The sequence below is a fragment of the Lepidochelys kempii genome, chromosome 8, assembly GCF_965140265.1.
Source record: "Lepidochelys kempii isolate rLepKem1 chromosome 8, rLepKem1.hap2, whole genome shotgun sequence".
Lineage (NCBI taxonomy): Eukaryota > Metazoa > Chordata > Testudines > Cheloniidae > Lepidochelys > Lepidochelys kempii.
Window position 1 is genome coordinate 1,225,544 of NC_133263.1, and position 26,698 is coordinate 1,252,241.

At 52.9% G+C, this 26,698-nt stretch overlaps 1 protein-coding gene across 7 annotated transcripts in view; it reads left to right on the plus strand.

Moving 5' to 3' along the window:
- The window catches only part of HK3 (hexokinase 3), a 97,029-nt gene that overhangs the window by 28,063 nt on the left and 42,268 nt on the right, over nucleotides 1-26,698 (plus strand). For 4 of the 7 annotated variants that reach the window (XM_073355116.1, XM_073355115.1, XM_073355120.1 and 1 more), the window contains 10 exons: nucleotides 1,605-1,729; nucleotides 2,034-3,188; nucleotides 3,263-3,298; nucleotides 7,197-7,261; nucleotides 10,202-10,293; nucleotides 15,077-15,156; nucleotides 18,038-18,206; nucleotides 24,095-24,173; nucleotides 25,445-25,565; nucleotides 25,961-26,024. In XM_073355116.1, the coding sequence (XP_073211217.1) occupies nucleotides 1,605-1,729; nucleotides 2,034-3,188; nucleotides 3,263-3,298; nucleotides 7,197-7,261; nucleotides 10,202-10,293; nucleotides 15,077-15,156; nucleotides 18,038-18,206; nucleotides 24,095-24,173; nucleotides 25,445-25,565; nucleotides 25,961-26,024 (1,986 nt within the window). Of the gene's footprint in view, nucleotides 1-1,604; nucleotides 1,730-2,033; nucleotides 3,189-3,262; nucleotides 3,299-7,196; nucleotides 7,262-10,201; nucleotides 10,294-15,076; nucleotides 15,157-15,407; nucleotides 17,945-18,037; nucleotides 18,207-24,094; nucleotides 24,174-25,444; nucleotides 25,566-25,960; nucleotides 26,025-26,698 lie in introns of those variants that run through there. The other 3 variants (XM_073355118.1, XM_073355123.1, XM_073355121.1) reach the window with 3 other exon arrangements.

Here is a 26,698-nt window from a genome sequence, read left to right on the forward strand (position 1 = left end):
TGTAACGTGGTGTCATTACGAAAGCCAACACATTCCTCCGTTTTTTCTCAACTGAAACAGTGCTGCTGGATCCCACTTGCAGCTGGGGGGAAGCGGATGGTTTTGAAAGCAGAGGCCAGGAATCCCTGGGTGTGGCTTTACTGGGGGACATTTCTCCTGTAAAGTGGGCTGTGTTTGAGATGATATAGTTGTGGCTGAGGGGGCCCTTCTGTTCAAAACCCCAATGTTTAGTTGCTTCTCAGCTTTCCGAAAGTGCCCTTTTGGGCTAAGAGGGCTCAGGCTTTGTTTTACCCGCAGGGGCATGTGTGCACACGCCTGAGGGGTTGAAGGACATCTGCCGGTTGTGTTTGCGTTCTGAATGTGACAATGTGTTTTTCAGCTCCTAAAAGAGCTGCTGAGTGGCTTTTCCACATTCTCCATTCTGCAGGTGTGGTGTATTTTAAGCATAGTGAAGTGTAGGGTCAAAATCTGAATGAATAGGTCTTTTCCCAAGTACCTGCTTTGGCTGAAAAAGGCAGCCTTGCTTCTCGGTCGCGGTGACTGAAGAATCCTTTTGGAAAGAAATGTGCAGCTGAACCAGCAGTTCTGAATGTGTCAGACCTGGCACAGTGATCCCTCAAAGCAGTGATGGGAGTGGGGCAAGGGGTCATTTGCACATGGCAGATCTTTCTGGACACTGTCCAGCAGATACAGCTTTCACCTGCTTCATGGGGTGAGCCCGGCTCAGCACCTTTGCCCTGATCTTCAGTAGGGCCTCCCAGGATATCACGCCACAGGGCAATGTGACGTGCTATGTGGCCAGTAATAAAGTATAATACAAAGGAACTGCTTCTCTGCCATGCCGCTCTGCCAGTGAGACTGAACCTTATAAATACATTCATTCGTGTAGAGCTCTGTGATCAAAGTCGCGCTTCCCCCTGTGTCCTTAGGTGCACGTACAGTCCGCAGCAATGCCAAATGCTACCTCAGTTGCACGCTGAGGTGATGAAAAGTCCTTCTGTAGTGAATACACCAAAGGAGTCAGAGCTAAGATTGCTATGGAAACCTTAACTGAATTTCCAGACTTCGGGTCAGTGATTCAGCATTGCACAAGTGTATTCTTTTGCATTTAGTACTATCTGTGCCCGTATCAAAAGAACCTCTTAAGGAAAGCTGAGATTTAACAGCTTTGGTCTGGTGTAAGTTTTTGTCCTAGGAATGTGAGAGTCCCTGGATACCTTCCTCCAGGTGCCACATACGTGCTGGGTGTTCACATGGGCTGGTCTATGTCGGGACATCCAGGAATGTTAATCTGAATTAATTAAAGTGTATATTTGAAGTGGATTAGTTAAATCACATTAAATCCTTGTTTGAACCTCCCGTCTCACAATTGAAGTGGGTTAATTCAGATTAGTTTGTTTAACTTCTGAAGTGAATTAAGATACTGAATTAAGGCCACTTTAATTCTGAATTAACAGCATCCACACAGTGGTTAATGTGGGTTAACTAATCCACTTCAAATTTGCTCCTTTAGTTAATTTGGATCAATGTTCCTGAATGTCCTCATATTCACAGGCCTGTAGCTTTATACCACCAGGTGGTGTTATCCTGTCTCCTTTCTGTAGAAATGACTGAAGATGAGCAGTTTGAATTGGCTCTGAAAATGAGTGAGCAGGAAGCCAGACAAGTGAACTGCCGGGAAGAGGAAGAAGAGGAGCTTGTGAGGAAGGCCATCGCCGAGAGCCTTAATGTAGGTGTGCCTTTGTGCAGAGGCTTACAGAAATATTGCTTCACATATTCCCTTAGTTCTCCATGCAGAAAAGGAGTCTTTACGGGGGCTATTTCGTGTGGACTGACGGGAGGACTGTAGCGGTATGGGTGACTTGTCAGGCACGTGGGGACTAACCTCGGTTGTTCCTTGTGTTGTTGTGCAGTACTTGCGTGTGTCCTGCGCTCTGGGTGACGGCAGAGCACGCATGGCCAAGCATATCCTTGGCGTTTGTTTTTTGTACCAAAGAATTTATCTCTTGGAAAGCAAATCTTTTGTTTTTCAGAGCTACCAGCCTTTAGATTCCCCTGCTGAGACCTCTGCACCACCTCCTGCACAGACAACGTGCGTGCGAGCGCAGAGCCACCCGACTGAGCGAGGAAAGGCTGAGATCCATGGAGCTGTGCCACCTGGCCCCGACTCCCCACGGTCGGACTGCAGCTCCCACTCCCAGAGCACAAAAGCTGATGGGAATGGACAGGCAGATGTTGCCAAGAGCCCCCTCGTAGTGCTGACGAGGTTAAGCCAGGAAATAGTTGAAAGCTCACTACTATCCAGCATAATCGTACCTCCAGGGAAGAGCCAGCCTTTAACAAAGTCAAATGAAAAGCCTTCCTCACCAGCAAGAAACAATTCCAGGGACACGTTACCCAGCCCTTCTGGGGAGAAGCTGATCTCCCTGAGTCCCACCTTTGCCCGGTTTACTCCGGGCACTTGGCAGCTGACGCCTCGGAGATTGTTTTCAGGCTCGTGCAGCACTTCAAAAGCAATGGGAGGGGAACAAGACAAGCAGCCTCCTGCTGGTACTGGAAGTTCTGCAGGGGAGCCTACTGCTGGCAGCTCAGCAGTGCTCCGGAAGAGCCGGGCCCTGGAGCTGGGCAGCATTCCAAGGAAGAACTGTGGAGCAGGAGGCCCCGAGTGTGCACCACAACGTGGGCACAGCGGGCAAGGCTCTGTTTGTGCTGAGCACGTGGAACGTACGGCGGGACCCGACAAGGCACCTGAGCTTTGTACACTGAGCATGGCCGATGAAAAGTGCAAGCAGGAAGATGCTAGAGACACAGTGCACTATTATTGGGGTATTCCATTCTGCCCCAAAGGGGTGGACCCAAACCAGTATACCCAAGTCATCTTGTGCCAGCTGGAGGTGTATCAGAAGAGCCTGAAGCAGGCTCAGAGGCAGCTTTTGCAGAAGAAGGAGTTTGGTGATCCAGTTGTGCCCTGCTCTTCTCCCCTGAGCCAGAATGAGCATGGGAAAGGGGAGCGAATAAACAGGGAAAATGGTGTTCCTGACGACACAGAAGATGGCAGGAAGGAGCCAGAGAGTACTGCCTGGCTTCTCTCCACAAAGAACAGGGAGCCCGAGCAGAATCCAGGGCAGAACTTGGAAGAGGAAAAGAACTCTATGTCCGAGGATGAACCAACCACCAGCTATTGCCAGGTAACGGAGTCGGCTTGTACGTATTGTACGTATTCTACAAGCAGTGGGTGCTAATGCTCTTGACTTCTGCCTAGGGGCCAACCTGTGCAACACACCAGCTGCCAGCAAAGGTCAGTGCCTTTTGTTTCTATGTTTGTGCCCCTGTGGCTCCCTTCCCCAATCACCCAGCTCAGCCTCAGGAGAGGAGAGGGCCCCTTTGCTGCTGCAGGCAGCTCCCAGGCTATGCCGAGCACCACAGGGTACTCCCACATGTACAGCCCCATGCCTGGCAGAGCTCGAGAACAGCACCCGCTCTTTCAAGAGCTTCCTCCCTCGGGACACAGAGCTGCTGAGAGAGCAGAGCCTTAGAGGCTGGCAAAGCGCATGTGAGCGGGGCCCAGTGACCTGTGGCACCAAAGCTTAATAGCTGCACAAGCTTTCCCGGCAGAAGCCTGCCCTTCTCCTCTCGCAGTGACAGGCCGGTTTGTGGGTGGGGCGCTTATACAGTTGTACTTAACTTTTTCTCTTGCGTCCTTTCTGCTGCAGACCAGAGTGAGCTGCTCCATAGTTATGTGCGCTTGTGGCACCTTAGAGACTAACCCATTTATCTGAGCAGAAGCTTTCGTGAGCTACAGCTCACTGCATCGGATGCCTTCACTGCATGCAACGGATGAAGTGAGCTGTAGCTCACGAAAGCTTCTGCTCAAATAAATGGGTTAGTCTCTAAGTGCCACAAGTCCTCCTCGTTCTTTTTGCGGATACAGACTAACACGGCTGCTACCCTGAAACCTGTAGTTAGGTGTGTGAGTGCGGGTTGCCCAAGGGGTTTCTGTGGTAGCAGGTGCTGTCCTGGATGGGGGAGTTTGCAGCGTTAGCCTGCCTGGCCTGAGTTGTTCTGCCTGATGCACACTAGGGGTCAGTGTTTGTCTCTGTTCAGGGCTCTGTTGGCCGTGCTGAAGACAGCTTTCCGTCACTGCTACGTTTAAACAGATTGCACGTCAGATGGAGTATTTATTAGTGCTGTATGTTAGGGTTGTGTCAGCCTTTTCCAACCCTCATTTTTCATAATGACGTACTCCCAGATCGTTGTACAATTGTAGCTTCTCTGTGACGGAAGCCTCCACTCTGTTGTTCCTATTTCCAAGTGTATTTGTTCATTGACCCCAGTTGATAGAAAGATGCTTACCTTGTTCTGTGATATTTATATTCTGTCTGGTAACGCTGGACGCTCTCAGGGAAAGCGTCACGTCTGCATTTTGTAGAAAGTAGAAGTGCCGTGCAGTCCGTGCTCAGCCTTTCTTTCTTTCTTTCTTGGGCTTGGATTTGGAGGCTACATTTAAACAAGCCTTAAAGGTAACCTGCACAGGGGAGACATTGGCCTTGTGCCCTTTTTTGGCTTCTTTATGTTGGATACAACAGACCCAAGAGATTTGTGTCACAAGCATTTTTTTCTCCTCATCTTTTCCATTAGAAATTCAGGTCTTGTTTAACTTGGAAGGCTCTGTGGTGACTGGAGAACTAATGAAATTATGGGATCAAAAGACACTGGAAACTGCAGCAGTTGAGAGAGGAAGCAGGGACTTTTAATCCGATTGTTTAAAACTTTGGGGGAGGGTTGTAACGATGCTGGTTCTGGTGGGACCCAACTGAGAGTGCCAATTCAGGACAGAACAAATGGCTTCAAGCAGGGCAGTTACAGCCCAAGGCTGGGGTTCCTTTGCACACCAAGGCAAACCCAACCAGACAGACAGAGAAGACTTTGGTTTTACCCCACTGGCTAACCATGAGTCACACAGCAATTCCCTTAGACACTCCAGTTTCCCAGGATCACCACCAGTGCCACTCGTTATGGAGGGGAAATGGTTATGAAAACCAAAACCGCAGTAAAAGAACAAAGGTTCCCTCAATCCCAAAGGACCAAGCCCCAGACCCAGGTCAATGTACAAATCAGATCTTACCCACCAATCACGCTGTTGCCAATCCTTTAGAATCTAAAATCTAAAGGTTTATTCGTAAAAGGAAAAAGATAGAGATGAGAGCAAGAATTGGTTAAATGGAATCAATGACATACAGGGATGGCAAAGTTCTTAGTTCAGGCTTGTAGCAGTGATAGAATAAACTGCAGGTTCAAATCCAGTCTCTGGAGAACATCCCCAGCTGGGATGGGTCATTCGGTCCTTTGTTTAGAGCTTCTGTTTGTAGCCAAGTCCCTCCAGAGGCAAGAAGCAGGACTGAAGACAAGATGGAGAAGCCGCAGCAGCTTTGTATAGTCTCTTGCCATGTGGTCTGTCTTTCTTTATTCCAAAGACAAGAATTCTATCACTTGGCCTGGAAAAACCTCAGAGTCCTGTCCATAGGCAGGTCCCTGCATACTTGCTGAGTCCCAAGGCGTGTCTGCCTTCTCTCAGTGGGTCAGTTGTGTAGCTGATGGTCCTTAATGGGCCGTCCAGCAGGCTAGGCAGTGCTGACACTAACTTGTCTGGGGTGTCACCCAGAAGCAGAGCGTAAGTTTAAAATACAGACAGGATAGAGCCAATACTTATAACTTCAAATACAAAAATGATACATGCACACAGACAGCATCATCATAACCAGCCAACCATAACCGTGTCTTAGACACCTTGTTTGACCCCCTTTATACAAGATTTGGTGCCACTGCAGGACCTTGGTTGCACCAATGATCTATATGGCCTCAGCTTATGTCAGTAACATCACAGGGGTTGTTAATACATATTTAACCCTAGTGCCTAATGAACTCTTGGAAGACAAGATGTCTTAGAGATGCAAGCCAGGAGCTCACAGTGCATGTCTTCTGAACCACCAAGGGCCTCCTGCAAAGCCAGGGAAGAGCAGATTTGACCTTGCTGATATTTCTAAGGGGGCAAAGCCTGAAAACTTTTCTATGAAACCCAGAGCACAAAACCCTGCAGGTCTTTATCTGCCACAAAGACGCCAAAAGAAAAAAAAAGCACGTGCAGTTCATTTTACACTGTGCTTTCTGGTCCCCTTTCCCTATGCTAACCGAAGAGTCGATCTCCCCTCCCATTCACCTCCTGTTGCGTAGCAGCACCTCGAGCCACTGTCGGTGATCTGCTGCCAGGTTCAGTAGATTTACGGCTCACCTGAGCCTTCTCTACACCAGTTTTCCTGTCAAATTTCCCACTGCTGCTGCCACAGATTTTACTTCACTGCCGGTGATGGTGATGGGAACCCCAGGCCAGTGGAGTTCTTAACCTGGTTAGAGTCGGCTGCCGGTGCCTTCCCACGGTAGTAACCGGGGTGGAGCTGACAGCAGTGGTGGGAAATTCTAGGCCAAAACTCCTGGTGTCATCACAGCCCGGAGGGGCGGTGTGTATGTGACAGATGTCCCGATATTAGGGGCTTTGTCTTATATAGGTAACAATCCCTCCCTCCCCCGGAAAAAAAAGTGGCCTGATTTTTCACACTTGCTGTGTGGTCACCCCACCTGGAGGTTCTCCACCCCCAGGTCAGGCTGCTCATTGTGGTCGGTTTGTGTCATGGGGGGAGCTGCTGGGTCGTCCCACCACACCCACTTAGAGTGTAACTGCTTTTCTGCCAGTTCCTCCGTGATCAACCCCTCTCCCCGGTGCTGTGCCAATGAACAGAGTGAGAGTAACAGTGTATGGTAGCCCTTCTGTACACTGCCCTGTGACCCAAACCAGGTGAGAGACCTCCCATGTCGGTTCATTTCATTACAGTTCCCTTGATTGTCCACTAATTGCCAGTGAGCCCCGTTACATTTGACTAATCAGTGTTGTCATAAAAACTCACCATTTTCAGGCTCTTGTGAACAAATTTCAGAGTGAATTGAATAGATTCCATCCTATTTTTCAAAGTCTTTCACACAGGCAGGCAGATTTCTGGTCTCTGAAAGGTTTACACAGAGAGCTCCCTCTGTAAGTGAACGGTGGGAAGGTAGCTTGAAAAATCTCAGCCACGTCTGGAGAATGAGGAACTGGCTGCTGCTGGCCTGTGTTTTATTTGGGATCCACATTATTTCCTTTCCAGGCCTCCCAGGCGCTATTTGCAGAGGACATGCCTGAAGATGGGGAACCAATGCAGATTACACAGAGGTGAGGAGGAGGGGTCATTTCAGAGCACTGGTTCCTGGACACACAGCCCTCCCCCCGGCCTGGCGTCCCGGGCAGGAGAGTGCTCTGGGCGTGCTGCAGCTAGCTACATGGCTGCTGTGAGGTGTCGCTGTGGTGTTCAGCTCAGGGACAATGGGGGGAGGAGAACGCTCACCCCGACATGTGCGAGGGGCACTGCACTGCAGCTGAGAGGACATGATCCGTGCCTTGCGGAGCAGCAGTCTGATCTGACAGATGTAACCGCAATAGGATGGGGCTGGGGCGGGAAGGGTAAGACCTGGCGGTAGGATCGCATGGTCTCTCCAGGAAGGCAAGTTTTCAGCAGGTCTGTTGAAAGGAGAGGCCTTTGAAGAGGCAAGAACAGGGGGAAAGCAAAGAAAATGTGTCATGCCAGAGACAGTGCCCCTGTGTGCCCCAGACGGAAACAGCCAGTCTGGTCCTCAGCCGGTGGCAGGAATGGGCCATGGCAGCACGATTCTCCTCTGATTTTACCTCTGCCCCTTTGTCTGGTAAAACCAGGTTCTGAATGGGACCCTAGGAGAGTTGGCTTCTGGCTGCCATCTCTCACTGCAGGGCTAGGAGACATTGACTGGGGTGGTTTGCAATTGTTCTTGCAGACTAGATAAGCTCTGAGTGGCAGGCATATGGGGAGCACTTGGGGAGCAATTTACTAGGGAGGTTTCAATATTTGCAGGTGTTGCAAGCCCAGCTGTGGGAAACTGCTTGATTCTCATGGTACTTTAAACTACTTTTATAGTTCAAAATGCTTTTGGCATAAAGCTGCTGCCTTTTCCCTGCCTGCTCTCCACTCTCTTCTCCCCCTCGCTGATATGGCAGTATTCGGGCTGAACACCTGAGATTAGGGACAGGGCTTGAAATGCCAGCTGATTGCTTACCTCAGGCCAGTGGGAAGCTCGCCCTGCGGAGCAAGGGGACCTATGCTGCCTGGCTTCGGCAGAACTTTAGCAGTCTTTAAAAAACTCAGAAAGTGTCTAGCCCTGTGGCAGTGAAGAAACTCTTCAGGTGTGAACTGATGCAATGCTGGCCTCTGTTGCCAGGCTCAGCTTTCCCAGGCAGCAGAGACCGTGAAATAAACCAGACTCTGGTAAGTTTCATGGCTGCTGAAATGTGCAGGGGAGTATGCCCTGTTAGGCTACTACCAGTCCTGTCAGTTTCGATCTGTTGCTGCTTGATGCTGACAATGGTCCCCTGAAAGAGGCTGAGCCTTCTCTCCCTTCGGAGCAGCAGGAGGCCCTGTGGTTGGGACATGAAGGAAGAGGCAGCTCCTATCCCCCAGTTGTGAAGGGGGACAGGAGGGTGTAATGTTTCAGGTACCCAGTAGCCAGAGCCTGTTTCAGAAGGTGGGGCTCCCTAGCAGGGTCCAGGGCAGCACCCTGGTAAGAGCAGCTGGGCTGGATGCTGGCTTCCCAACATCAGGGGTTCCAGAGGGCTCGTGCGTCACCCTTTGTGTCCAGGTAGCAGGTTTAATCCTCTGTTCAATCTGACCCAGGGGCAGCTGACGTGCCAAAATGTGGCCCTGTGAGTGCTACAGTGCAGCCAATGGCTGCCCTCTTTGGGATCAAGCTTCACCATTGCCTGCTGTGACTTCTCATTTCAGCAGACAGCCCCGGTGTGTGCGGATAACGGTGGCAGCCGTCTTCTTAGTTGTGTGCACATCAAGCGAGCTCTCTGGCTGCTGGCAATGTGCCAGCGCAGCCCTCCATTGGACAATGTCTGGGCATGCTGGTCAGCCAGCTGCTGGGGCAGCTACAGGAGAAACCCTGCTCAGATGTGGGGCGCTCGTAGAAGCAGCAGTAGCAGAAGTCACACAGCAGTTTGTGCCCCCATGCTTGGTGCAGAGTGCAGCAGATCAGAATGTGAAGAAATGGTTCTGTGCTTTGGTACTGAGGGACAGGTGATGTAGCCAGCACCGTGGTTTGACTGTAAATTGATTAGCCCATTTTATAACTGTCACAGTAAGTTGTTTTGTGAGAGTCTTTTGGAAGTGACCCCAGTGTTACACACACAGTAAAACGTGCTCAGCTTGGACTCATACACACGCTTTGAGATGGGTTCTTTAGAAAGAGAAGTCACTTGCGGTTTCCTCTCAGAATTAGATTATTTGTCATAAATAGATGGTGTCTGTTTCCTCCTCTCTAGCTAGGCGTGTGGTTAAATGAAATAAATCTTGGATCTGCTGGGGTAGGGATTCATGCTTTTAAAGTGTGTTCTTGCATACTCGCTCAGATTAATCAGAAAGCCACACCGAGGGCTGAGGTGATCAGCATGAGGAACACACTTACTCAGCAACAGCTTCTTGTTTCATAAAGAGATTGCACTCCAGTGAGAAAATGGAGGAACTGGAAGGTCAAACAGAGGAGCCAGACATGGTTAAACACTACACAAAAGTGCCACTAAGCTAGCGTTGGCAGGACTTTGCTGTAGGGAAGCTTTGAGTAGTATCACATTCCCGCTGGGTTAGAAAGCCGCATACAGGGATAGAAAGAAGAATTTGCGGTAAGGATGAGGAGAAAGAGGAGTACAGTGTCCAACAAACCTCCTCCTCTTTTGTCTCCAACGAGTTCCTTGATATAGGTAAGGAAACACTGCTACCCACAGAACTCCTAGAACTGAGAACAGAAAGGATCAAAGGCATCTTTTAGTTCTGAGCCGATATTTTTACTCCTCTTGCATGACACAATGACCTTCCAGATCTTTTTATCATGGGCTTCTAGGAGCGGGAAGTTCCTTTCAGCTATGTGGCGTTGCATGGCATTTTAAACCTGTATGTTTGTTAGTTCTCCGGGTCCTTTCTGGCGGTCAGACAGTAATTAGCTGAAGATCCTTGAGTGTGTGTCTGACCCAGCGGCATGCTGTCACACTGATTGATTTGATGTGACGTGTATGTGTTTGCTTTGATAGCATTTCTGCCTTGACCCCATTTGGCAGTAAGAGGAGCCCAGAGGTGGCTGTGGAGAGCCCTGCTACTGAAGAAGAGATCCCTGTTTGCCCTGGTAAGAGCCGTATTGAAATGTGCTGAACTGGGCTCTGGAAAGGACACGCCATCCGTGCTCTAAATCCCGCCCCGCCCCCCCCGCCCTCCCCTCCAAAAAAAGGGAGTCCAGCATTTTTCTCTCTGGTTTTATTCCTTGAGAGGCCCAAGAGTTCTCCTCCCGCTGTGTCTTCACAGCGCTGAAATTCATGTGGCTGGTTGGTTTCCTTCCTTGGTTGTGCAAACTGTGTTTGCCTCTTGATTTAAAGCAGAGAAACTTTCCAATCTATAAAAAGAAAAGGAGTACTTGTGGCACCTTAGAGACTAACCAATTTGTTTGAGCATAAGCTTTCGTGAGCTACAGCTCACTTCATTGGATGCATCCGATGAAGTGAGCTGTAGCTCACGAAAGCTTATGCTCAAATTTGTTAGTCTCTAAGGTGCCACAAGTACTCCTTTTCTTTTTGCGAATACAGACTAACACAGCTGTAACTCTGAAACCTTTCCAATCTATCTGTCTGAACCCTAGGGTGAACTAGCTGAAGCAATCTCAGAACTGCTAACGAATATCTTTAACAGCTCATGGAGGAGGGGTGAGGTCCCAGAGGACCAGAGAAGGTCAGACGGGGGAAGGGGAACAAAGGGGACCCAGGGAATTACAGACCAGTCAGCCCAACTTCAATACCTGGAAAGATACTGGAACAAACTATGACACAATCCATTTGTGAGCACCTAGAGGATAACGGGTTATAAGGAACAGCCAGTGTGGATTTGTCAAGAACAAAATCATGCCAAACCAATCTAATTTCCTCCTTTGACAGGGTAATTGGCCTAGCAGATATGGGGAAGCAATAGATGGGATATATCTTGATTTTTAGTAAGGCTTTTGAACACAGTCCCACGTGATATTCTCATAAGAAAACTGGGGAAATGTGGGCTAGATGAAATTGCTGTAAGATGCGTGCAAAACTGGTTGAAAGACTGTACGCAGAGTAGTTATTAATGGTTTCCTGTCAAACTGGGAGGTGCATCTAGTGGGAATCCTAGGATTATAACAGGGTTTTAAAAGAGAACTGGATAAATTCATGGAGGTTAAGTCCATTAATGGCTATGAGCCAGGATGGGTAAGGAATGGTGTCCCTAGCCTCTGTTTTTCAGGGGGTGGAGATGGATGGCAGGAGAGAGAGGCCTGTCCTGGGTCCTGTACTATTCAGTATTTTCATTAATTACTTGGACAGTGGAGTGGAGATTATGTTTGTAAACTTTGCAGCTGACACCAAGCTGGGAGGGGTTATGAGCACTTTGGAGGACAGGATTAGAATTCAAAACAACTTTGACAAATTGGAAAATTGGTCTGAAATCAACAAGATGAAAATTCAGTAAAGACAAGTGCAGAGTACTTGGCTTAGGATGGAAAAATCAAATGCCAAGCTACACAGTACAGAATAAGTGGGCAGGTGGCAGTACTGGTGAAGAGGATCTGGGGTACAGTTGGTCACAAACTGAGTGAGAATCAGCAATGTGATTGTGACAAAGTAGGAGATGTGTTTTTTAATGTTTTGCATGAATACTGTGTGTGCCTCAGTTTCCCCTGTGTATTAAACAAATACCTAGGTGGTGGGACAAGGGTGTGTGATTTTTACTGAGACTCGAATGGGCAGGTGGGGCTGCCCTCTCCCTAGGAGCCCACCAGCTGCAACAAGTTGGAACCAGGCAAGAGGTGGCAACGAGGTGACCCTTTTGCCCAGAAACAAGACAAAGGATGGAGGAGGGGCAGTGGGTGTGTCTGAGGCTGGGCCCCTGGAAGCAAGACAGTCTCCTGGTTTGGGACTCGGGGAGGGCCAGGACCCCAAGGTCTGGATTCCTCCCCCAGATGGACTTTGCTGAAAGTTGCTGATTTCTGTGCTAACAAGCTCTGTTTTACGCTGTGTTCCTGTTGACTAATAAATCTTCTGTGTCACACACTGGCTGAGACTCGCTGCTAACTATGGAGTGGGGGCAGGGCCGCTTTGGAGCAGTGTGAGGCTCCCCCAGGGGTCCCGTCCAGGGGGATTCGCTGCAGGGAGCTCACGGGGTAAACAGGGGGCTGGATGCTCCAAGGTCAGACCCAGGAAGCACTGAAGCTGAGCAGGCTCCTTGCCCTTGTGAGAGTGGCCCTGCGGGGCAGAGACTGTGCTAGAGGAGAGATGCCAACTTTCTAATCACACAAAACCGAACACCCCTGCCCTGCCCCATCTCTGAGGCCCCACCCCCACTCACTCCATCCCCCCTCCCTCTGTCACTGGCTCTCCCCCACTCTCTCTCACTTGCTCATTTTCACCGGACTGGGGCAGGGTTTTGGGTTGCAGGAGGGGGTGAGGGCTTCAGGGTGGGGCCAGAAATGAGGCTTTCAGGGTGTGGGAAGGGGCTCCAGGCCGGGACAGGGGGTTGGGGTGCAGGAGGGAGTAAGGGCTCTGGCTGGGGGTGCAGGTTCTGGGGTGGGGCCAGAAATGAGGGTTTCAGGGTACGGGAGGGGGCTCTGGGCTGGGACAGGGGGTTAGGGTGCAGGGGGGTTGGGTGGGGCTAGGGATGAGGGCTTGGGGTGCAGAAGGGGGCTCCAGGCTGGGGGGTGGAGCCGAGGGGTTCAGAGTGTGGGAGGGGCTCCGGGCTGAGGCAGGGGGTTGGGGTGCAGGAGGGGTGTGGGCTCCAGTAGGGAGTTTGGGTGTGGGAGGGAGCTCAGGGCTGGAGCAGGGGTGCGGGAGAGGATGTGGGCTCTAGAGTGGGACCAGGGATGAGGAGTTTGGGGTTCAAGAGGGGGCTTGGGCCTGGGGCAAGGAGTTGGGGTACAGTAGGGGGTGTGGGCTCCGAGAGGGAGTTTTGGTGTGGGAGGGGGCTCCAGGCTGGGGCAGGGGATTGGGGTGCGGGAGGGGGTGCGGACTCTGCCTGGGGATGCAGGCTCTGGGATGGGACCAGGGATGAGGGGCTTAGGGTTCAGGAGGGGGCTCAGGCAGGGGGTTGGCATGCAGGAGGGGGCATGGGCTCCAGGTGGTGCTTACCTCAGGGGGCTTCTTGGAGGCGGCGACATGTCTCTCCAGCTCTTAGGCGGGGGCACAGCCTGGCGGCTCTCCACAGTGCGCCCTCACTGCCTCCACCTGCAGGTGCCACCCCCGCAGCTCCCATTGGCTGCAGTTCCTTGTCAGTGGAAGCTGCGGAGCTGGTGCTTGGAGCTCCTGGGCCGTCCCTCCACCTAGGAGCCGAGGGACATGTCTCTGCTTCCGGGGAGCCACGCAGAGCCAGGTAGGGAGCCAACCAGACTTTTACCGGCCCAGTCACCGGTGCGAACCAGAGCTGCCAGGGTCCCTTTTCAACAGGGCGTCAGGTCGAAAACTGGACATCTGGCGACCCTATGCTAGAGTCTTGCCTGACGTCACTCAGAGCAGTTCCAGAGCACCGAGCGTGTGACTCCATGACAGTGACTGCGGTTGTGAAACACACGAATATCATTCTGAGGTGTGGTATGTCAGACATGAGAGGTAACCGTCCCCCTCCACTCAGCACTGGGGATGCCCCAGCTGAGGTGCTGGATCCACCCTTCACGAAAGATGTGGATCAACTGGAGAGAGTCCAGTGGAGAGCAACAAAAGCGATAAAAAGTTTTAAAACCCTGGCCTATGAGGAAAGGTTAAAAAAAGTGGCCAAGTTTAGTCCTGGAAAATAAGAGGGGACCTGATAAGTCTTCAAATAGATTAAGGGCTCGTATAAAGGGCACTGGTGAGTTGTTCTCCATGTCACTGAAGGCAGGACAAGAAGCAATGGGCTTCGTCTGCAGCCAGGGAAATTGAGGTTAGATATTAGGAAAATCTTTCTAACTCTCAGGGTGGTTCAGCTCTGGAACAGGCTCCCACGGGGGGCTGTGGAATCTCCGTCCTTGGAGGTTTTTCAGAACCAGTTGGGCAAATCCCTGTCAGGGCTGGTCTAGGGTTACTTGGTCCTGCCTCAGTGCAGAGGGCGGGTTAGGTGACGTCTGGAGCTCCCTCCCAGCCCTGCATCTCTATGGCTATGTCTGCACTACCGTGGTAAGTCGACCTACACTACGCAGCTCCAGTTCGTCAATAACGTAGCTGGAGTCGACGCGCCTTAGGTCGAGTTACTGCGGGGTCGACTTACCTTACTCTTCTCGTCGGGGGTAGAGTACAGAGGTCGACTGGAGAGCGATTTGCTGTCGATATGGCGGATCTTCACTAGACCCGCTAAATCGACCGCCAGTGGATCGAGGTAAAAGGAATTTTCATCTCACATTTCATTAGCAAACTTGATTGGAACCGAATCGTTTGCTTTCTCCAGGACTGTCTCTCCTCGTTGGTCCTGCCACTGATGTCCTGATTCTGGCTTTTCACTCTGAAATCTGTGGTAGGAGCAGTTCTCATTCCCTGGGGAGGTCGAGAGGTTCCTTGCAGCTGGCTGGATGTGACTTTTGATGATATTGAAACCATGGGATGGCAGATGAGACTGAGGAGAGGAGGGAATTCTGGGACTCTCTCTGCTGGGTTGGAGAACTCCATTCTCGCACTGCACAGTTCACCAGCAGACGCCCTGCACGTGCTCTGTGCGTCCCGTGAAGCTGTAAAGCTGCGGCAGCTTCGGCCTTCCACCCTGTGCTTTGACTTGTAACCTCTCATCCAGCTGTGGTGTTACACATCTGCCAGCATCTGTGAGACATGGTTGGAAACGGTGAAAACCCTGTCAAGAGAATGGGCTAAGCTCCCAGAGATAGCAAAGGCTCTAGGGGCTGCAGCCTGCGCTGACATGGCAGACTTCTGTTTCAGAGACCCAGCCAAATCCATCGGAAGCCATTGAGCCGGAGAGAGAAGAGCTCCATTCAGCCAGCAAAGACGCACCTATGCAGGTAAGAGAGTCCCCGAAGGGGAAAAGCCAGAGACGTGTCCCCGCTCCAGACCACGTTTACGCTAGTGGGAGCTATAGCAATGCAGCTCCGGGGCCGTGGCTAGGCCGCTGTAAGCCCCTAGCGCACATGCAGACGGCAGAGACAGAGGGTTTTCTCCACCTCCGTGAGCAACACTAGCTAAGTCCATGGAAGCTTTCTTCCATCCACCGAGCTGTGTCTAGACCAAAGGTTAGGTCGGCATAGTTACAACACTCGGGGGGTGGGGTGGGGTGGCACTTTTCACCCCCTTGAGCGCTGTCCTATGTTGACTTCAGTTTAAGTGTAGACCAGGCTCCAGGCCTCTATCAAACTGGAAATCCTCATGCTCCACCAGGAAACTCTAGTGGGTTCCCCAAGAGCAGAGGAGGGTGTACATCTCTGACACTAGGGCCCTAACACCCCGCCCTGATTCCCCAATCCCAGCCACTGGTCCCATGCCTTTGGAGCACCAGGATCAGTTGAAGTGGTTGCTGCTAATCCCCATTGTTGGGCTGCAGGATGTCAACCAGCTGTTGGGCAGAGCCAATTGCTAGCCCTGAGGGAAGAGGCCAAGGGGTATCAGTGCTGCAGGAAAAGTCCTGCTGGCTATCTGTGACTCCCTGCTATGACCGAACTTGCACTTTGGTAATCTCAGGGGTGCTGTGCATGGGACACCAGAGCTCATGGAGCCTTTGGCAGAGTCAGGGGATCATGGCGAGGACGCTGGGCTCGTCCCTTACAACGTTTAGATGGTGCCCAGGGAGTCTCCTGCTTCTGTGTCGACAGCTAGTGGCTCAGATGTCAGTGACAGAGCACCGAGTGCTAGAGCGGGGTCCTCCCTGGGCATGGGCACTGCTCTGCCGTAGGCCCACGCCAGGGGAGGCTTTGAGCTTTCCGCCTTCTAGGCCAGAGGCAGAAATGCCTGTCGCTTGGCTCAGGGGTTAGCATATGAGCTGTGGAACAGCCAGACCCTACTCCCAGCTGGTGTCCTGGCCTGGGCCTGCCCTGGAACTTGAGACCTCCATGTGGGGCTGCTTGGCGCTGGGCGCTCTCCTACCCGAGAGCAGGCCAGGCCTGGCTCAGCCGGCGTGCAGTTACGGGTTCCAAAAGCCATTCTCGTAAGGTGCGGCACAAGCTGTTTCGGGAGCCGGCTGACAGGTTTTGTTCTACGCTGTTGTATTTACATTTAAAATGAGTTATTTACAGCGAGAGTGTAAGTGGTGTGTTTGGACACCTGGTATTTGCAAAAGATGTGATCTTTACGATTGCTTTTCAAGTGGAAATGAGAAGGAGCAGTGCCTGCTGCTGTCTCCTCACATCTGCATGTGTTGTCTGATTAGGGTAACACCGATCTGATCGGAGTGTTCATATTTGGCATGTCTGATTTTGTATTGGCATGTCCTCATGACACACTAAAGTGTAACGGAGCTTAACAGGATGCAGGGAGCCAGAGAATGGAAAATGGCGTGGAAGTGGTGGTGCAGTAACTGTGAAGTTGCTGAACTTCCCACAGTAGAACTGAGACACGCTCACTCCAGCTCTCCCGCTTGGGAGTCAGGTTCCTTGGAAAGATGCTTTGTGTGGAGTTTGCCTGCGAGGGTTGACTGCCCTAGCGTTCTCTGCTGAGAGCCTGTCAGCCAGCAATCCCAGGGTGTTTCCTGAGGTGCCTTGTGAGATACAGCCCAGTCCTGCAGACTTGCACGCACACGGCGGCTCCGCTGATGTGGGTGGGCTCATGCAGTAAGCACAGGAAGGGAGTCCAGGATGGGGCTCGCTCCTGGCAGTGCAGATTCTTACTCAGCGACAGACTGAGTCATAAGACAGAACGAGCAGCAGGGGTTGAGCAGCCAGCCTGACCCTAATTACGGTTTTCCTGGAATTGTGCCCTTAGAAGGAAGTAACATCGGTTCCTCAGCTGACTGTGTGGGTCACTGGCTGGCCTGCTAGAGCCACTTCTGTTCCTGCAAGTTCCTTCTAGCTAGTTAATATTTACACACACTGGTCCTGGCTGGGGAAAACAGGTTCTGTCCTTTTCTCAAAGGTTCAGGAGGCCGCCTGTGGGTAGAGCTTTCGTAGGCAGCACGGGCGCCTCTGCCAAGCTCTGCTCGGTTACGGCTCGGTGTGCATTCCCGACAGTTGCTAGCACTGAGCTGAGAGGCTGGGGCTAGGTGAGGCCAGACGCGCAGACGGCCTGATGGTTTTAGATCACACAGTACCAGAGAAAAGCCACAATTGGTAACTTCTAGTAACAGATTGTCAATCATATCGCCTTTATCTTTCCCCCTTTGCCTCTGTCCCTGCCCCCCATGACCCGGACTGGAGGAACCTGGCCATTGCTCTGAGCTCACCCACTAAGAGGGTGGGAGCCCCCCTTCATCAGGGTCCCAGACGTGCGGCTTGTGCTGTGCTGGGCCATGGCTGGGGACTGATGAGTCCACGTTTCGTGGTGAACTCTTGCTTTGCTACATGAGTGTTTCATGCATCTCGCTGGGTTTGCTTCCGGCACTCTCGGGGTCTCTGGCAGGGAGGCTTTACATGTTACCCAGCGATGCGTGGCAGCAGCACCGGTGATCCTTGCCCTAAATGGACTGGCCGGCGATCCGGGGACGCCTCGTGGTGACTCGGCAGGACGTGCTGCCTTTGGAACAAGTGTTTGATAGCTGTGCTGTGGTGTTGGCTCAGGCAGGGCGCTAGTCAGTGCAGTTACTAGATCTGACTTGGTGGGGGTCGTGAGATGAATATGCCCGAGAAATGCAGTGGCTGTGGGAGGGTAAGTAGCGGCAAGACAGCAAGGCGCTTTCGGGTAGGCGTGAAGAATGGAACAGCAAGAGCTGTTTGGCTGATTTCTTGTCCCCTTCCTCAGGCTGCTGGAGATGAAGAAGCTGGGAACACGGCATCTGAATGCAGCCCGTCCGCTGATGACAGTGTGTCATGCCCGCTGTGTGATCGAGGCTTTCCAGCCACTGAGATTGAGCTGCACGCCATGTACTGTAACGGCATCGTGGCGCAGGATGCAAATGAAGATGTTCCAGGTCTGCTAAGCACTTGGTCTCATACCTTGGTCCTGTGAGTGTGTGCGAGTTCCCTTTCCTGCCCCCGCAGCCATGTGTGCTGAGAGTCTCAGCAAGCCTCAGACTCTTGGGTACAGGGAGTGTAGCAAACAAACGCTTCTCCAACTCTCTTGCTGAGGCCCACTGAGAGGTGTGTGAGAGAGGCCTCCTCCCCTCTGCCTGGTCCCGCCTGCCCCGGAGGGCACTCTGAACCCTGGTGGCTTTGCAGCACTCATTGCACTGCCAAGTCTTAGAATTTCCTTGTAATCAGTATGTTACTTAGCAGTCCACTGTGAACATGGCTCCAGAGGCCAGCCCTGGCTGTCTCCTGCAATCCCACAGTGCAGGACCCCTCTAGGACGATACCATGCACCTCAGCTAGGAAAATCCCAGGCCCACGGAGCAGGGAGAAGGAGGGAGCCAGGATTGTGTGTGTGCGGCACAGCACGGAGCACACAGCCTGCACTGAGCACATGACAAGTCCAACACGAAGTGAGCTGCTGAGCCAAGTGCTGTGCAGAAAGGATTGACTCAGCGAGAGGGACTATTCATAGATCCCAAGGCCAGGCAAGACCATTGTCATCATCGAGTCTGACCTCCTGCGTAACACAGGCTAGAGACCTGCCCAACAATAATCCCTAGGGCAGAGCTGTTAGACAAACAGCCCGTCTGGAGTTAAGAATTGCCAGGGATGGAGAATCCACCACCACCCTGGTAAGTTGTTCCAGTGGTTAGTTTCCCTCACTATCAAATTTTTTTGTCTTATTTCCAGTCTGAATTCATCTGGCTTCAGCTTCCAGCCACTGGGTCGGGTCAGACCTTTCTCTGTGGGATGGAAGGGCCCATTAGAAGTTTTTAAGGTCAGGCTTGACAAAGCCCTGGCTGGGATGATTTAATTGGGGATCGGTCCTGCTTTGAGCAGGGGGTGGGACTAGATGACCTCCTGGGGTCCCTTCCAACCCTGATATTCTATGATTCTATGATTATTAAGTATTTGTTCCCCATGTAGCTATGGATAGACTGGGATCAACTCACCCCGCAACTTTCTCTCTAAGTTAAATAGATGGAGCTCCTCAAGGTTGTCACTATCAGGCAGGTTTTCTAATCCTTCTGTCATTTTTGTGGCTCTTCTCTGACCTCTCCCCACTTTGCCAATATCCTTCTTGAACTGTGGGCACCAGAACTGGGCACTGGATTCCAGAAGCGGGTGCGTCAGTGCTGAATGCAGAGGGAAAATCACCTCTCTGTGCCTACTTGCGATCCCAACATCGCATTAGGTCTTTTGGCTACCGTGTCACACTGGGAGCTCATGCCCGTCTGATTAGCCACCATGACTTCCAATTCTTTGCCAGAGTCGCTGCTTCCCAGTGTAGACATTCGGGCTCAGGCTAGAGCCCAGGCTCTGAGACCCTGAACATCTGTCCGTCCATTTTTAGCCCTGCAGCCCAAGCCCTGTGAGCTCCAGTCAGCTGACTTGGGCCAGCTGTGGCCGGGACGCAGGGCTTTTACTCCAGTGTAGACTCACCCTTAGTGTAAGCCTAACCCGCCGTCCATCTCCACACAAGTCGCACTAGCCCAGGGTTCAGACCCAGGGTCCCAGAAACCCATGGGTGTGGAGGGTCCAAGCCTGAATCAAGCTGGGACCTGCGTTCAAGCCCTATTGCTTTGCGGTGGAGATGCAGCCACACTGGCCTTGTGCCCTGTGAGTTGGCCAAAAGTATCCTACAATCCCACAGGCTAACTTCTTTTGTCTTGTGGACAGTCAGGCTAGGTGGACTGTCACGTTCTCCCACACTGCACCTCAAACTAAGGGCTAGAGTGGCCACATTTTGGAAGGGCGCAAGGAAGTCTGGTGGTTGGACTTGGGCTCACATCATGCAATGTAGATGCTGGAGTCCCAGGTTGGGACCCAGGGTTCAACAATTCCTGACCTGAGGTTACAAATGAGTGTAGATGCTCAAGCCCTCGGTTAACAAACCCAGCATCTGCTAACTCAGGTTCTACAAACCCTGGGCTTACACTGCAGTGTAGACAGCCCGTTAGAGCTTGTCTACATGGGGCAGTTGACTGAAACAGTTCCCTGTGTGGACTCTGTTCCAGACGAAAGGAGACTGTATTCCAGAATGCCGACTCTGCTCCCAAAGTCCTGCTTCTGCTTTCCTGGGGGCTTGTTTCTGAGTAAATTCAGTAGGGCTTGAAGAGTTTGTTCTAAGCCCTAGACATTGTGCCAGGATGGGGAGAGGTGGGCTCCTCGCTGCTGATGTGATGAACGTTCCTGACCCCCGTGGGGTGGCTGCTCATCCCTAGTGAATGTCTGTGCCCTCCACCCCCAGGCACAAGCTCTAAAGGGCCCGTGAGTCTGGAATGAGAACTGAAGGACTCGAAAGCAGTTCCCATGTTCTGCCTTGGGTCTCTGCCCTCTGCTGTGCTTTGCTGCTCTTACCACAAACACCCAGCTCAGTATTCAGGAAGAAAGCCTTGTATTTTACCAAATACCCTGGCTGTTGACTAACCGCCCATTCCATTCTGTCCACACTGTCCCAGCCTTCCTGTTCCACAGTGAGTGACAGGAAACGCCATTCCCCCTCCCTCACTTCACGTGCAACTGACACCCTGCCATCAGTTTCCAGAGCACCCGCCGGAGCGCTGATGCTGCGCAAAGCTCCCAACGCCAAGAGAAGTGGCACTGATGCAGCAAAAAGAGGAACACAACTGGGGCAGGGAAGAGCTTCATCACTTCCCAGAGGGGCCAACGTGCTAGAGAATCTTTCCATTAATAGGATCTGCACAAAACCAGCCTGCTAGTAATGGGACTAGACAGCTCGGAGTGGGGAGACGCAGCCTGAACAGACACGTGCGAAAGGCAGGCAGCGTCGTAATGCACGGATGGCACTTTGCACCTGCCGAGTGTCCGGCATACGGTTATTGAGCCTCTCTACGCTATGGTGAGATAGACCCTCAGGCAAACATGCAAGGGACCTGCCCCAAGCCACTCAGCAAGTCCTGGCTCCCATTCCCGTGCACTGACTGCAAGACCTGCCTTGGCTGGTGGGCCAACAGCCATGCCAGTGGGGATGGGGACAAAGGACAAATGTGGAATCGTTTCCCAGGGGAGCACTGGAGCCTCGTGCAGGCAGGAGGTACCCGTACCCGGCTGTCCTGACACGGAGCTGATAGAGACAAGTCCATTCTCAGACGTGCTCTGCATTGCAGAACATTTCGGATTTCACAAGAGAGTGGCATGGCCTGGGAGAGATTACGAGGCTCCTAGTGTGCTGGGGCAGGGCTCCGTCTTTGGGGTGAGCCCAGTTCCCCAGAGGTGCTCTCTTTCTTGAGGGTCTCTTCTGAAAGGCCTCTCTAGGGATCGAGATGGAGGGGGTGAGCAATGGCGCTCTTGTTCAGCGTTTGAAACCGTAGCTAGCAAGCGGGCTCGTGTGCGTGTGATGGAGTCGATCAGCAATGCTGGCCATGTTTCTCCATTACTCCTGCTGCTCTCGGCAGCACAGCTGGGTCTTCCCGTGTGAGCCCAAAGATTTCTAACAGGCCTGTCGCGCCAGATGGGCTCTCTGCTTTTGGAAAAAATAGAACTGATTAACACCTGAGCAAGTGCACACGGCGTCCTGAGACGGCGTTAAAGGAATATTAACAGCACCACCCCCATGGAGAGAGCGGCTCTCGCCATGCTGCAAACACCCCTGAGTCAGGAGGTCTCTGGGAGGCCTCAGGAATCGGTGCCAGGACACGGCTAGGCCACTGGTTCACACCCAGTCCAGGCTAAGGGTGAACAAAGGAGTCCCTGCTGGGGGCTGCTCGTGGGCTGTTGCCCAGTGGTTCATTTCTCCACCACTCCCAGGAGGCTGCCGGGCTGCATGTTGTGTGATGCGAAAGGCAGTGGCTAGCTCTAGTCACTGACTGGCCTCCTGGGCCAGCCACCAATTCTGCGGGTTCTCTCCATTCTGCACAAGCACGGAGCTCTGTGATAACAGACATTAGCAAACAGTAACAGGTGGACGGTACCTGTATCCTGGAGTCAGGCCTTTCTCCTCAGGAGCCTCGCTAATCCCAGAAGCTCCGATGCCAGGCTGTTAAACAGCTCTCATGCACTTTGTCCTGTAGCCAGGTTGCCCGGGTGTACTTACAGCAACATCTGTTTGTGAGCTGGAAACTCAAACATCCCTACCGGAGCCAGATGAGATATCGAAACACTCCCTGAGGAGCTTAGCGGGTGGCATGTCAGCAGGAATCTGCTGAGAGCAATTCAACCAATAGAGACAAACCTGTCGAAATTCTTCCTACAGATGCCTGGAGAGCAGGTCTGCGGCGCTGCTTGTTGGCTCCACTCATCAGAACGCTAGTCTGGAATGACTGCAGCAGCTACTGGCAATCTGGTGGGGGAAGCCCTTTCCTTTGCCAGCGCCTACAGAGTGCTTTCCCCTGAGATCTCACAGCATATGACAGTGGGGGTCGGTACCCCTCCCACATTTCACACATGGGGAAACCGAGGCACAGAGCGAGGCAGTGACTTGAGATTTACTGTGTGTGTCAGGGAGTCTGACCCAGCCATCCCAGCTCTTACCCAGGGGAGGGAACTGGAACTTTCTTGGAAGCGAGTCACAGCCCTGGTGGGAGGGGCTCACCGGACCCACCCTCTGACCAGTCAGCTCTTCTGTCTACCCGGTCCTTGATGTGGGTAAACAGGGGAGCAGTGCAGCAGCTGGCTTTATCAGGTCGTAGGCCGTTGTTCCATTTCACCGGAACTTCAGTTAAACCACAAACTTGACCCGAAGCCCCTTCCCAGGGGGCTGGTGGAAGCCTCCTGACAGGGCCACTGGTTGGCTTCAGGAAGGGTAGCAAACTCCCAGTTAACTCCTATCCAGCTTCTCATCCACTGTAATCCCCATGTCCTTTTCTGCAGAACTGCCGCTTAGCCAGTCGGTCCCCAGCCTGTAGCGGTGCATGGGATTCTTCCGTCCTAAGTGCAGGACTCTGCACTTGTCCTTGTTGAACCTCATTAGATTACTTTTGGCCCAATCCTCCAATTTGTCTAGGTCACTCTGGACCCTATCCCTACCCTCCAGCATATCTACCTTTCCCCCCAGTTTAGTGTCATCTGCAAACTTGCTGAGGGTGCAATCCATCCCATCATCCAGATCTTTAATGTCGTTCATACTTGGCCATTCGCCTAACCATTCTGAAATATTGGGTACAGTCCCAGCCATCTTCCGTCACCATGCCCAAATCCTGTTCATACTTCTGAGCACAGGCTCACCATGAGGGCAGCCACAAACCACAAGCTCCATGTTTGCTCAAAAAGCAGTAAAGAGGCCCACTTACTTCCATGCCACTTAGCCCTGCTGCTCCCACTTCTCCAGGTGGCCCACGAGAACCCTGAATTCATTGGGGGAGAAAAACACAACTGACATTAGCTTCAGGTGAATCAGAGGAAAGATAGTCTGATGGAGCTAAGCTGTTCTCAGTGGTGGAAGATGGCAGAACAAGGAGCAATGGTCTCAAGTTGCAGTGGGGGAGGTCTAGGTTGGATATTAGGAAACACTATTTTACTAGGAGGGTGGTGAAGCCCTGGAATGGGTTACCTAGGGAGGTGGTGGAATCTCCATCCTTAAAGGTTTTTAAGGCCCGACTTGACCCTGGCAGGACCAGTCTGAGTTGTCCAGTTGCCGATTTTGCAGAAGGGAAGACTCTGCCCATTGGCATCCCAGTGCCCCTTTTGTCTTTCCCATTCCGCTGCTGCCGGGCGGCACCGGAGTTTGAAACACGTCCCACCCCAGGTGCTTTCCAAGCCCTCGAATGCTGTCAGGGAGGGAGAAGCCACCCAGCAACTGGGTAACTCTTTCTGTTTGTGTCTTAAGCGCTCACTCAGCGACAGAGAGAAACAAGAAGTAGAGCTGGCAGAGGCAGAGATGTCCCGACCCCCATAGACTTTGACAAGTAAGTTGGTATGCTGACTTCTTAGAGCTTGTTTCTGTGCAGCCCGTCCCCCAGCCCATGTCTCTATTCCTGCCTGTTTCCTTGCAGCAACTTCCCCATAATCTGTGTTCTTCCCTTGGGGCTCATCACTGTGGTATCTAAGCCCCTTGATGGTATCTGGGTGTCCTCAGACAAGCACAAAAGAAATCTGTTTCTTTTCATACTCTCAATTCCATTCAGTTGATTTCAGCCAGCTCGCTGTGCCGTTTGGAAGCGTGGAGGGGTATCAGGTGGGCCAGTGCAGGCAGTGTGCTGAGTGCAGGAGCCCCGTGGAAGGGAGAGGGTAGATGGGAAGGCTGACAGGATGGCACCTGGACTGATGAGCTTAATTCACTTAGACTTCCAGAGTTGCAGTGGTTTTGCTGAATCTCTCCCTGTGCAGCTCCACTTCCTCCCTCCCACACAGAGACTCCGAAGAGAGGGTCTGACAGTGCCGTCCCTGCCGGGGAAGCCATTCCGCCGTTACAAACAGTGGATGGCAACATCACGAATGGAATTAGGCTAATTACAGAGAGGACAGCTTCTGTTTAGACACATCATCTGGTAATCAGCACTGCCTGGAAAGAAAGCATCAGAGAAGAACCCACTGCGTAGAGTGTGCTGGGGGCTCTCCTTGCACATACTGGAGAGCGTGGGGCCCCTCACTTCCCTCGGGTAACCGAGACACCTCTGCTGAACAGCGATTGCTGTTTCCACTGCTCTGTCCCCAGTTATCGCCGGCCAGCCCAGATGGGCACGGCCGCTGACTGGCACAGGCCTCCAGAGTACTACCTGTGCTCAGTCCTGCGGACTGTGAAGTAGGGAGAGGGAAGAGAGACTTGGGCTGCTAATCGGACAAGATCAGCCAGCCCGAGGAACATGGCTCTCTGCTTTAACACGCTGGGTTTGCTTCTCCAGCAACATGTAACTCCCTTGTGCATGCCCTGAACTCTTCATTTCTACAGTTTGACAGGGTGTTTTATGGCTGAGCCATCAGCTGAGCTGATTTCATTACCATCCCACTGCTGCAGCCGCAGGGGACAGAGAAACAGACAGGGGAAACGGCTGATCACTCTGTTGTTTTGACTGGCATCGGGCTGGCTTTATGGGCGATCCCACTGAGCCAATGCTGCTCCACAGACGTGCCTCATCAGTGGAATGGCCTGGAGAAGTAAAACGCCACGGTGGGCGTAAGTGACAGCCCAGCTGCAGAGTGAATCGTAATGCACTGCTCTGCTTCCCTTGCCCGGCAGGTGTGAGAAGTGCTACCTTTGTAAGGCCCGGGTGCCGCTGGCAGAGTATCCAAGGCATGTGGACAGCTGCCTGCAGACTGCGAGGGACGCTCAGGGAAACCGGAGGCTGCGCAGTGCCAAGGTGAGGGTGGAGTCCAGCCTCATTCCAAGGCCCGGGGGGATTTGTTCTGCATCGGCTTTGCTGCTTGGCCTCCAGCGTGAGCGAGCATGTGATTGGCTGGGTGGATCTGGCTCTGCCCATGGCGGGGTCACCTATTGCCTTGTTACAAGAGCATCAGCGCACTCCAAGTGTGGGGGGAGGGCTGGGCCCGTCCTGCTGCACCCCAATCAGGCCAGTTCCTGGGTGACCACAGGTGGAATTGCTGGGAGGGAGGCACAGGCAGGGGGACAGGACTGTGAAAGGGAGCCCAGGCCATCTGCCACGGTCCCTGGGAGAGGCTGGGCAGGGCAGGCTGGGAACGGAGGGGGGCCCTCCCTGGCAGCCCCATGATGGCTCTGTGTTCTTCTTTGTCACAGGACGTTGGGCGGAGTGAAGGCAGACTCCTCAGCATGCTGGAGATGTCCGAGTGCAAGTCTGCAGGTGGGGCCATCACATCTCCAAAGCACACGCACCCTCACCCCCACTCACACTGTGGGGCCCGGGCTGTTCGACACAGCGTTGCTAGCCACGGGGGAGTAACCCGGCGCTGCCCCAGTATCAGCTGGCTCTGATCCCCCCCAAGGGGAGCTGGCTGTTGGCAAGCCATGGGGGAAAGGCCTGGGCCTGTATCTCTCCCCATATGCTCTGGGAACCCCACTGATCTCAGGGCAAGTGCTCCTGCAGGGGGCTCCCCTCTGCTAGGCAGTTGCTGACCCCTACAGCCCATCACCTCTCTTAGCACGGACAGAGCCTGGGGCCACGGACCAGAGCAGGCGGGGCAGAGGGACCCCAACCCAAGTGCTTACTGGAGCTCTGAGCCCATTGGTAACAAGGGGTCTCGGCCCCTCAGCCTGACCCAGTGGGCAGTGGCTGATTTCACCTGCTGCGCAGGCTCCCAGGGACCCGTGTGCAGGCTCTGTTGGAGCTGGCTGTGCCCTGCAGTACGCCCATGCCCCATGTCACCCGAAACGTGCTCCTGGCCTGGAGTGGAAGAGAGCTGGCAGCTGGAGGTGGGGGCAGGCTGTCTAGCCAGCCTAGGGTCTGTGGGGTGCAGTGGCCAGGCTCATCCCTAAGCAGATGGAGCGCTTGGGGTGGGAAAAGCCTCCCCAGCCCTG